Source organism: Telopea speciosissima, chromosome 2 (genome assembly GCF_018873765.1).
Source record: "Telopea speciosissima isolate NSW1024214 ecotype Mountain lineage chromosome 2, Tspe_v1, whole genome shotgun sequence".
NCBI classification, from domain to species: Eukaryota; Viridiplantae; Streptophyta; class Magnoliopsida; order Proteales; family Proteaceae; genus Telopea; species Telopea speciosissima.
This window is the reverse complement of record NC_057917.1, coordinates 4133072-4145844: the sequence shown is the minus strand read 5'-3', so window position 1 is coordinate 4145844 and position 12773 is coordinate 4133072. Positions and strand designations below refer to the sequence as shown.

Genomic DNA, 12773 nt, shown 5'->3' with positions numbered 1-12773 from the left:
TCATTACAAGAAACGGTCTCTGGTTCTCTGCCGATTTCAATTCATATCGGATTGGACTTTGCCGAAATTGATCCTAAGAAACCTAGTATCGGCCATTTGATCTGAAAACTCATCGATTTAAGGAAATATTTGCGTGAATATTCTAATTCGGAACGGCACAAATCGGGATGGGTGGGCGGTGGGTGTGGCCCCAGCCCCCAATAAAAGGTTAAAGGAAGGATGAAATTATCATCTTCCCATTGGTCATATTGGTTCCAAAATTGCAGAACTTGACAGCAGACACAGCACACGCGGCACACGCAAATCTTCCTCTCGAAGCAAAACTGCGTATATCTCCCATTCTCCGACGAAAACCTCAACCTCTTTTAAGTCTTGGGCTCTCACTATTGCTTTGCTTCCTCTCCGGCGAGGCAAAGGCCGCCACACACGCTTCTGCAAATTCTTCTTCTGAATTTGTAATCGAAGCTTTCTTCGCTCTGCGTGCGGTTTTTTATTTTACCTTCTTTTTTTCTCTTCTCATGCAATTACGATGGTGTCTCCCCCAATTCACGCAGCAGCAAACGCGCAATACACGCAACAGTTCTTAAGTAACGTTCTTTCCCAGCGCGGCCCCTTGGCGTTGCCCTATGCAGAGGATGCGAAATGGCTGATCCGCCAACAACTGCTCGGCCTAGTTGAAAACTACCCAAGCCTGCAACCTAAGACCGCCACCTTCACCCACAACGATGGAAGAACCGTCAACCTACTCCAAGCAGAGGGCACTGTCCCCATGGTCTACCAAGGTGTCGTGTACAATATCCCCGTAGTCATCTGGCTCATGGATTCCTACCCTCGTCACCCTCCCTGCGTCTACGTGACCCCGACTCGCGATATGATCATCAAACGCCCCCACTCTCACGTCAATCCGTCTGGTTTGGTCTCTCACCCCTATCTACACAACTGGATCTACCCAAGCTCGAATCTCGTCGATTTGGTCCGTAATCTCAGTGATCTATTTGGCCGCGATCCCCCTCTCTATGCCCGCCCCCAAAGACCCAGCCCTCCAAACCCTAACCCCGATCATAGACCTAGTTCCAGTGAGAATTCAAATTCTCCTCTTTCATTATTGTCGTCCTTTGTTCGCCCTGGAATCCCTCCACCGAGGTTAAATTACTCTTTGTCACCTTATGGGCATCGGCCGACGACAGCGGCCACTGAAGATCCAAACGAGGTTTTTCGGAGGAATTCAATCAATAAACTTATGGAGAAGTTACATGTTGATGGCGAGGTGTTGAGGAAGACCAGAGAGGCCGAAATGGAAGGGCTTTTCAATTTGCAGGCGGTTTTGCGACAGAGAGATGAAAACCTGTCCAAGGAGTTGATGAAATTTCAAGAGGAGAAAGAGGGACTAGAGCAGCAATTGCAGATGATTCTAATGGATACGGATGTGTTGGAGTCGTGGTTGAGGGAGAACGAGGGAAGGGTGAATAAAGCTAAAAATGTGGAGGTTGAAGGGATTTTTGAGCCTTGTGATGCGCTTTCTAAGCAGATGCTTGAGTGTACTGCGTCCGATTTGGCTATCGAGGATGTGATTTATTCGTTGGATAAAGTGGTTCAGGAAGGATCGATACCCATCGATCAGTATCTGAGGAGCATTAGATCGCTCTCTCGCGAGCAGTTCTTCCACCGTGCCACGGCTGCGAAGGTCAGGGCTGCACAGATGCAGGCTCAGGTTACTAGCATGGCAGCTCGGGCATCAAAGTATATGTGAGAGTTTGTGATCTAAATGTGTTAATGGTTATACACTTATACTCCAAGGGCTGCTTCAGAGTGGACCTTTGGAGAAACTATCATATTTGAATGGATGGATTGCTTGCTACGCACTACGTTCAGACGACTTTAATTAGCTCCATGGTTTGAGGGAGTGAGGGTCTTCAAACGTTTAGTCAGGCATTTGTAAGTCCATTTGGTACAGATACTATGAATATTTATTGATGGCCATGAATATCTTGAAGATCTCTCTTGAATATTTTTTGCCTTTGTTTTTCCTTGTAGAAGTCATGCCATTTAGAAGAGGTGCAATTAAAGGGAAAATACGGTTCATCACATGGATAGTGACAAAAATCATAGATTTGCAAGCTATAATGGATTTGCTTCTGCCTCCTGAAATTTTATATGTATTGGTCCTGTTCAGTTCACAGTGATTGTAGCAATGTCTGTCTCAAGTAAAACGAAGAAAACGATTTCTTTGCATATCCCTTCATGCATATAGGCTATTTTTTGAAATGTTGAACCCCTTTTCTTTTAATGTGAAGTAATTTCATCAAGATTAATTCCATGTACTCACATCTTACTCAGGCCATAGCAATTTTGTTACCCTTCTCAGTTTCCCCTCTTTAACTTGACATGTTTTCTCATGAGGAAAAAGGGTTCAAAAATCCAATTCATCAGAAGGAATATTGATCAAAGTCAAGGACTTGCAAGATTCTCATGAGGAGAAAGGGTTGAAAAATCCAATTTTATCAGACGGAGTATTGATCAAAATCAGAGACTAGCCATAATGGGCTTCCTTCTGCTTCCCAAAGTTGTAGGTCTAATCTGTTCTTAATCAGTAGGCAATTCCTGTACTGTGTATAATGAATTATCAATTTCCATGTATATTTTAAAGATCACAAAAGGTATAGTCCTTTTATGCATTTAGCAAATGTGGTCAGGTCTTGTAGCATTTGAGCATTACATGGTGGATCAGCTAGCAGAGATAATTTGCTAAGCCATTTGATAGCATGTACTTCCACACATGTTTGAACAGTTGGTGCAATTCATGAAGTTGTGTGTTTTTCGTCTTGTTCGTTTTTACACTAGTTTTTTTTCTTTTCTTGTTGCCCAATAGAGTTCCCTTGATGCTTTTATTGCTGTAGACTTACAATTGTGTATATTCCCTCTCTCTCTTGTATTCTCTTCTAAGGTGCATTGTTATTGATGCAGTTTCTAGATTCAACTAGCTGATTTTCAGATGATTTGTGTATGGTCAAGAATCATTGTTTTGTTTTTTTCTTTTGGATCCCTTGCCCAATTGTTAATGTATGCTGCTTTCTGATGATATGCTTTTGCTTGACAAGACCAGAGAAAGGGTGCCAAATTACAACCAAAATATTTATAGTGCACGTTTAGGACAAATAGGATCATGTATGGAGTGATTATGAGATTTAATGATCGTGGGACAGCTGAAAGTTACCATTTTCTTTATCTTTGTTTATTAATAGATAGATGAGGATGTAGATGATCCTAGTGAAATCAGAGCAAGGTGGGTGAAGTAAAGAGAACCTTCTACAGTATTGTATGATTGACTCTGTGATTAAAATGAAAGGGTTTATGAGATGGCTACAAGAATGGAAATGCTGTGTAAAGTTGATTATTGGGCATTAAAGGAACAACATATACATAAAATGTGTTGCTAAATTGAGGATGCTGAGATGGATGAATGTTAAGATTAAAATTTTATAGAACCACAAATGAATATGTTGATAGATAGATCGATCAATCTTTCGAAGTCTTGTTTTTGCTGGAATGCCCAGGAATACATCAACCATATCTTCTTTAGTTGTCCTTTCTCTGAATCCCTGTTGGAAGGGGGGGGGGGGGCATTCTCCCCAAGTGTTGCCTTCTTTAAGGCCAATTCGATCCTTCTCTAGGGAATGGGCTTGGATGCTTTCCCATTTCAAGGGGTCTTCTGTCTGTGACTCTATCGGTAAAATTGTTTTGTGTGCCGTGATTTATAACGTTTGGTGGGAGAGGAATTTGAGAAGATGGTTGATTTCTTCTCATGCCTCTAATCAGATTTGGAATGCTATCAACTTTGAAGTCTGCCAAAAGGCTCTCGCTATCCTTTTCCCTTGGGCAGTTTGAAAGGAATAGACTCATTGCTTCTTCTTGGAATGTGCCCATTCATTTACCGCTGCCACCTATCCCCCCTCCCTCCCCTCACCTAGTTTCCCCTGCGTCTGTCCTCTTTTTGGTTTTGTTTTTGCTTGGATGGGCCTGTGTAGCTCCTGTTCTTGGGCTTCGTTAGCCGTGTATTTTTTCTTGGTTTGTTCATTGATCTCGTTGTAGTTCCTTTTTTCCCCTTTGGGTTATATTCAATTATTTATTCATGCTTGATAGAGCGAATTTGGAGTGGATGTACCAATGCATAATATTCTCTATATTTACTTGTATTCACATCACATAGAAGTAATTATATACTACTTTACCAGTCTTTATTAATATTCGTATATTGTATAAATATTAAGGGTCTCTTTGGTAATTGGTATTGTTTTTATTTTTGTTTATGACCTATTTAATAAAATCATTAATAAAAATAATTTTTATAAAAAATGAAAACTGTTTGGCAATTTTTAGACATATAGAGTATATAAATAGAAATTCTTTGATAAATACTTATGCATTCATAATTTTTATAACCTTTTTGAAGGCATTGACTCAAAGCCCATATATAGTTTAAGTGGTGTATGAAGAGATTTCCTCTTCACCCATCTTCCAAACCATTTCTTCTCCATGAATCAAAGCTGTAATTTATTACAGCAGGTGCAGCAGGGGTAGGTTATGCACTCAAGGTCTTTATCAAAATTTAAATCAAAACGGGGTTCTGTGCTGATTTAGAGTAGTTGTAATAGTAACAACCTGGGGGATTATATTGTTTGAAATTCACTAATCACTATAATTTCGTAGGGTTATTCATTGTGGTTCTTTAAATGACGCTTGTTCTGTGCTGGTTTTGAGTAGTTGTAATAGTAACAACCTGGGGGATTATATTGTTTGAAATTCACTAATCACTATAATTTCGTAGGATTATTCATGGTGGTTCTTTAAATGATGCTGGGTCATTGTATGCAGCTGTGCGGCTGTGCCCAGGAGAAAAAATTTGGGCGTCTTGGATTGAAAGCAACTAGAAGCCAATATTGATATACTAGAGCTATATGCATATAAATCAACAGTGCAGGTTCTGTATTCCACATCAGTCCTTTCAAATGCGGAACATCTACTTCAGCGTTCTTGCCTTCTGAGGCTAGAATTCAATTATTGTTGAGGCTTACCTTTACTTTTGAAAATACTCATCCTGCTTTACTTGTTAATTATGCCAGGGTACAAAATAGAAGCAGGAAATCTATATGAGATTAGAGTAGAGTTCTCTCAATTGAACTATGAAATACTTTGGCAGTTCTCTGCTTCCCAGCCAGTGTACATATGTAAACATTATCTCAGTGATCAAATTTTGTTGTTGCGACTTTCCAGAAATTTTCTTGAAAGAAGGTTCCACCTAATGAGGCTCTAAGTCATAGGTTTTATGGTGAGCTTTCGTCCTTCAGTTCTTCCAAATATGCTTTTTAGGATGAAGCTTTCTCTGACAAAAGTCTTTGTTTCATTCATTTCTTGTGTTTTCACATAATTAAATTCATGTGCTGCCCGACTGTTTCTTGATAATCATACATTGCAGTCTTTGTCTTCTAGATGTCTCAAAACAAGAAACTTATAGATTCACTAGATTTTTACATAACAGAACTCGGCATGCTCTGATCCTCCTTGCTCCTACTGGGGTAGCTTTTATTCTTATATCCAGTTTACAGTTGAACCAACATATGTGTGTGTGTGCGCGCTTCACATCTTTTGGACTTTATGCTATAGGCTGAATTTTTCTGTACTTTCTTGGGACTTTTAGTACTTTTTTCTTGAGCCCTGGCTTCAGTTGACAAAATTCTTCATGCCCTGTAAAGCAGTGTGTAATGGAGGTTAAGGGAACTTTAAATATAAATATTGGTGGATATAGTTCAAAATCCCCATAATAAGTTGGTAAGACACACAAGCAAGGTGTGAGGCTGGGGGTTTCATTTCTCTTCAAGCTTTTATGGGTGTCTTATGAGTTTTGATACGGAAGTCTTTAGGTGCAGGAAACAGGTCGACAGGTCATATGGTCCTGGGAGTAGTTTATGTTATCGGTTTTATACTTAAGCTGAGGATTAGAAGAAGGTTTTAGTTATCAGAAGGATGAGGAGTAGAAGAAAGTGATCACAATATTTCACATTAGAAGGGTTTCTGGTTGCAGAGTAATAAAAACAGATAGCCAATAACAAAAGTAATTTAAACAATAATAGCAAGAATAATCACTCCTAGGGTTGGAGGTTTCACATGTTCCTGGTGTTAGCAGCAGTAAACACTTAGGGAAAGGGGGTTAGTTAACTAAAGGAGGAGGAGGAGGAGGAGGAGGGTGGAGGGGGGGGGGGGGGGGGGAACCGTCAATTGCAGAGTGCATAAATAGGCCATTGTGGTAGTATTTTCCTACTTTTGATTACACTCGTACTGCATAGCAAAATCAAGATTGATCCTAACCATATGACTACAATTAGACCCCCACCCTCCGTAATAATGAACCTAGTTAATTAAACCAACTAAGACCTGCTGCCCTAATAAAAAATTCAGAAATAACAACCTGAACTCAGTAGAGAAAGGCACTGACCTTTAAATAGATGGTGCTGTGTAATAATATGACATACTTTATGTCCTCACTACAAGGTCCAGTGGACCCCATTCGGGTAAAAAAACAAATCAGCAGCCTTTGAATGGATACTGCTGATCCTTTAGGTACTTCTTCCCTTCTTTTCTTAAAAATTTGCTGAATCGCCCTCACATGTTGGATTGTAATACGTTTGTATCTTTAGATGCACTCTTCTGCTATTTCCAGGTTGTAATCTCTTTAACAACCATGATCCATGACATTCTCTTATCTGCGGGTTAGGTAAAAGAGATGACTAATGGAGGTTGTATCCCTCTGAACCCTAAAAAGAGAATGGAAGTGAACCAGAAAGCTACTGGAGATTTTGGATCAGTGAAATTCCTGGTTCATAGTTATCATGTATTGGTTCTATTGATTCTGAAGTTCAACAAGAGAACATCCCTGCTGCTGTGCAAACTTTGTGTACAAGAAGTCCCAGTTCTGCTCCACCGCCAAAACCTACTTGCCAAGTCCATCGTAATCCTCTAGTACATCGACGAGTCTTGGACCTAGAGTTACCTGTTGATGCCCCTCAATTCTTACGAGAGGGTCCTTGTGCATTTCTGGTCTCATTTTGGTGACACCAAGGTTAATCCCTTTCATTTCTTTTAGTTTCCTTAAAAAGAAGAATTAATCACAGTATAATTCTTTCTTATATAATCTATGTTCGCGAGTTACTGTATATTTATGTATAGGCAAAAGTTTTCATGCACGGTCGTGCATGTGCACAACCTGCATCAAATGCAATCAGATTGGCATAAATGCCAATCCGAAATGACATAAAAAACCCTAACCCCCCCCCCCTATTTGATGGAGTTGATGGGAGAATCTCCCATGTACGAATACCTTCCCTTTATGTATATATGCGCAGCTTGGTCCACCAATGGGTCGGTGGTCCAATCAATGACATCGACAGCAATCGGTGTCGGTGAAGGTATGGTTGCGGCAGTGGTGGAGGAGGTGCGGAGGAGCCTGAGAGTGGTGGAGGAGAACATCCTATCGGAGTCCAACCCTGAGTAAAACTATCATATGTGAGAGATTGATCAGAACCTGCGCAGCAGGTGGTGGAGGAGGGGTGTTACAGGGAGTGGGGATACACAACAAAGGGGAGGGTGGAGGTGGGGCGGGGCAGGGGGCACAACAGGTGGGGGGGGGAGGGGTGCTGTGGGGAGTGGGGATACACAGAGAGATCAAGGAACTCATTGACCGGCTGGCCAATTTCGAGAACCTGCGGAAATACTTTGATGGTTTCAATAGTTCTGGATGCCCAGTGACAGGACACCAAGGGGTCTAGGTCAGGGGCTCACAAAAAAGGGGAGGGTGGAGGTGGGGCAGAGCAGAGGTGCAACTGGTGGTGTGGGAAGTGGGGATACACAGAGAAGGTGGGAAGGTGTGTCAGAGAGACAAAGAGGATGGAGGGGGAGCATGAGCTGGGGCAATTCTAGATTGGCTTCTGTTACAGCTCAGTTCCAATAGAGATACTAGTCATGTATTCCTGCAGTAGGAGGCTATGCTAATGGGGTTGGGTAAGGTGCGGCCGGGAGACCTATACGCAGAGGAGGGGAGGGAGAGGGAGGAGAAGCCCATGTAGGGATTTGGTACAACCTTCTTTGTTTGTGAAATTCCTATAACTACCCTCGAAGTATTGAATAACATGAATAAAAGATATGGGCAAAAAAGTGATGGTAAACAATCCACTTCACTTGCCATAGTGCTACAGAAGATTACCCATTTCAAATTTTCTATTCCATTTTATTTCTATTTCATCTATTTCACTGAAATAAGGTGTAAAAATCAAAGCAAACAATTTCTGAAATAGAAATCACCCAATGAAATTGAAATAGAACTCATACCAAATCAGGCCCAAGGAAACTTGGACACAAGTGTACTGGCATGATATGATTAGTTATCTTGTTTCAAATCAAACAATTTCTGAAATAGAAATCTTACCAAATCAGGCCAGTCAAACTTGGTATGATATGATTAGTTATCTTGTTTCATATTGTTCTTTCTCTATTAAGCTAAAAGGTAGTAGTTTTGGATTTCTTGAACCTACTAGGGGACTTCATTAGGGATGCCCTCTCAGTCCCTATTTGTTTAGTATTACTATGGAGGTCCTCTCACGTCTTTTAAATGATTATAGGGAATTGGACATGTTTATGGGTGTTAAGATTGTCAAATATTGTCCAGAGATTGCTCATTTATTGTTTGCTGGTGATACCTTTATCTTTGTAGAGCCAATAAGAATGGCATTTCGACTTTGCATGATGTTCTTAATCTTTTCCAAGACCTCTCAGGGAAGCAGATTAACCATGCTGTTTAGTAAACGTGTTGGTTTGGAAATTAGGAATATGGTGTAGTATAGTTTGGGGATCAATCTTATCTCCGAGGAGGCTATCTATTTGGGTACCCCAATCTTTTTCCATAGGAATAAATCTCAGATTTGGAAACAACTTCTTAATAGGGTTAATGGGAAGTTAGGGAAGTGGAAGATCCTCATACTTTCTCAAACTGGTTTCATAGTCAGTTCTCAATTCTATTCCAACATATTGGATGTATTGTGTTCGCCTTTCTTCTAAACTTTGAACTATGTTGGACTCAATTAGCTCTGGATTTTGGAAAGAGACTGATTGCTCTCAGCGAAAATGGATTCTTGCGTCTTGTAGTACCATGTGTCAACCCAAATCCCTTGGAGGTTTAGGGTTCCACCTTATGGTTATACATGATAAAGTTTTGTTGTTAGAATTAGCCTGGTGGCTTCTTAGCAATCCTAAGCAGTTCTGGGCAAGAGTTTTGAGCGGTAGGTATTTCTATAATAGCAATTTATTGCATTCTTGTACTTTGCTTAAAAAGGGGTCCTTGATATGGAATAGTATAGTTAAAATGCTACCTATTCTCAAACAATTGGTATGCTGGAGAGGCTCCAACATTTTTATATGGAACGACCTTGGATACCTTATCTTGATAATTTTAGTGTTTCTAACCTAAGCTATGTAAATCCATTTTATTATAAGGTAGGTGAATTTATTCAGGGAGGGAATTGGAATGTCAATCTTATATGTACTCTGTTTCCACCTGGTGTGGAATGCTATCCTTCAGATATTTTTCAGTGTTCAACCTTTTCATGCCTATTGGATTTGTCCCTTTTGTATGACTAGTGCTTTTTTGACTAAGTTAGCTGCTAAATGGTTACTTCAGTCTCAAAGAAGTGTAGTTGCTAATTAAAATACTGGTAAGGTGTGGAATTTTGTATTGAGATTTGAAGATTCACCCTAAATTTATACTGTTTTTATGGAAAGTATTAATGGCTGGTCTAAAAATTAGGGGTAACCTTTCTCTTTTTCTTTCGTTGGGTCCATTTTGTGCCTTTTGTAATAAGGAAATTGAGACTAAATGGCATCTTTTGATGTCCTGTGAGTTCATTAAAAGAAGTTGGGCAGTTGGGCCCTTAGGTTTAAGGACAGAGTACATCCAAGCCTCATCCTTTTTCTCTATGATTGAATCCTTGTTATGTGATCCTTCTCTGTTGAAGTCTTAGAAGCATATTATTGTGTCAGTAGCAGCTATCACCATTTACTTTGTATGGTTTGCCTGTGATACATTTATTTTTAAGCAGCAAACTAAGCCCAATCCTACATCTAATGTCTATTCAATCTATAAATGAGCTTATGGCCTTAACCTCTTTCCATATACTGTGTCTGCTGCTCCCTTACAATTGTGGGTCGTCCTATCCTTTGACTGCTGAGACCGGATGGGGCGCTACTTTATTATTAAGCTCAGTGTTTGTGGTGGCATATATGGATCATGGTTTTATAAGGTATCTTTAGGATCCAGAAATTCAGGGACTGCAACAGGCTTTGTAGGGAGCGAAGGAACAGGGATCGTCAAGCCTAGAAGTTTGGACAGATTGACATGGCTTACTCAGGGATCTCGAGCAGGTTGGCCTTGGGAGCTCTTGAGCATAAACTGGTTAATATTGCCAAGATGAACAAGCTTACAAATACTCTAGTGTATGAATACAATGTTTCGTTTAATTTTTTTTGTTTGATATTAGGAAAAACAAAAAAGAAAGTTATAGCACTTTTGTAAGCTTATCAAGGCAAGCTGTTCAGGAGACTAAAACTAGTTTTTAGGGAATAATATTACATGGTTTGATCAATCTAATTATGCCACATGGTCAGATGAGTTTGCAATTCCAACCGTCAGATAGATTGGTAAAGGTTCAAATTAGTCATGTATCAAATCTCATATTCAAATTTTATCGAATATCCCAATGTATTGGCATGCATTTCCATGTATGTATATAGTATTGCAACTATTACTAAGAAATCTTCCACGGTCCTTGATTTTTCCATGTTCTATTTCGTTATTTGGCAAACTCTATTTGGATTGAAACCTGACTTGTGGGAAAAGGATCTTGAAACCTACTTAACCACAAAATTTGGGCTATATCCAGCATGTCATGTGGTATGTAAAAAGCAATTCAAATTTTGTGGACAGGTAGATCAGTAGATGGCTATATCACTTGCTCACATGTCAAGTTTTAGTCCGAACAAAGTTTATCAAGTGTTGAAATGAACTTTGAAATCTATGATTAAATGAGTGTGCATTAGTGGCCGTAAAACCATAGGCATGCATAGACATACAGAGGAATGCATACCAATGCATTAGAGTATATGGCTGGATTTGATCTTGAATTTGACAACTGGTCCATTTATCCAATGGTAAAAAATCGCTACATCATTGTACCACCTAACAAATTTGTGTATTGTCATCCTACCACCTGACAATTGCCAATTATTTTATTTAAGGATGTAAACGAATATTTGAAAGTATGAATTTGATTAGCATTCGTATTCGTTTAGGGGTATACAGATTTGAATTCGAATAATCTGGAAAATTTTATCCAGTCTGCGTAGATATCCAACTAACTAATAATCTTGAGGGTTTTTGAAGATTCAAATAGGTTCTAAAATGAGGAAATGAGAATCATGAGACTTGGACAATTGAAAGATATAGATGGAAAGTGAATCGTATCCACAGGGCGAAGAAAGTCTACGTTTCACAAGTTAGGGATGCAAACGGATAGTCAAAAATCCAAATTTGATTTACATCTATATCTGTTTAGGGGTATCCATATCCGGATCCGATCACATCCAATTCGTCTACATCTCTACAAAAATAAATTTGTCTACTCCAGCCCGACCATTTGCAAGGGACGTCAAACTGAAATGCTCTCAGCTGATGAATAAAAAGGGAGGGCAAGCAAGCAATTGTCTAGCTCGCCCATTTGCTATCTTGAATCCGTGCATGTATTAAATCACTGTAATTTGGCTGTGAGAAATTTTTGCAAAATGGTCATGACCAAATCAATTTTTTATTGGTCTGTTCAGCAATGCTTATCGAAACTGCTTCAGCTCCTATTGATCCTCGCTGAAACTGCTTCAACTCTCGCTCAGTCGGCCGAATTTGTTTCAATCACCTGATTCAAATGACAAGAGGAAACATAAGGGAAAGCTGCACAATCATCTTCTCCCCATCTCTCTTCGAGCTTCATCTTCATCAATCAGTCCTAAATTGGCAACTTTTGCCCCTGAATAGATTCTCATTGAAGAAAATCTGAGGCACAGTAGAGCTTCCGGTCCTCTCCAACTTCCTTTTCTTTGGTCAGGTAAGCATCAAAGTTGATCTCAATGAATTTCAATCTTCTTTCTCTGAAGAAGGATCGAACTGTTGTGCAGTTCAATCTGGAGAAGAAGTTGGTTCTACTTTTGAAGTTGGTTTCTTTGTTCTCGTTGTTCATCAATCATCTTGAATCCTCAAAGATGGGTTCAGTCATAGAAGAATCATCTGGACACCCACGTCATCAAAGGCAATGGTATCCTGGGAAACAGAGGTGGAAGAAGCTCCGGAGAAATATAGAAGTTTTACAGTGGATCGGCCAATCCATTTCACAGGATTCGAATCAGATTGGATCTGTAATTCCGATCGAATCAATCAATTCCACCAATTCAATCTAGATTCCTTGAACCATGCAAAGGCCAAAACAAAATCAACATGGGATATCACTAATTACTGCTTAGAAAATGGTTTGCAGGATTAAAAGCAATGTTTCTGAACTCATAGGAGATTACATGTTCAATGTTTTTCCTCATACGCTTAAACTTTGTTACTTATGAAAGGGCAATGATTCTTCACATTACATGTTCGATGTTATCTTCTAAAGACATAAAATTTGAATTTTAAT

At 39.6% G+C, this 12773-nt stretch overlaps 1 protein-coding gene across 1 annotated transcript; it reads left to right on the top strand.

Moving 5' to 3' along the window:
* The first annotated feature begins 296 nt into the window (after positions 1-296).
* On the top strand, positions 297-1997 carry LOC122652608 (protein ELC-like). Its single transcript, XM_043846392.1, has 2 exons — positions 297-476; positions 512-1997. Exon 2 carries the CDS (start codon positions 530-532, stop codon positions 1748-1750), a length of 1221 nt encoding a protein of 406 aa, XP_043702327.1. The 5' UTR covers positions 297-476; positions 512-529; the 3' UTR covers positions 1751-1997.
* The last annotated feature ends 10776 nt before the right edge of the window (positions 1998-12773 follow it).

Bases quoted from the DNA above. Each gene is read 5' to 3' on its own strand.
- LOC122652608 (XM_043846392.1), top strand. From the start codon at position 530: ATGGTGTCTCCCCCAATTCACGCAGCAGCAAACGCGCAATACACGCAA.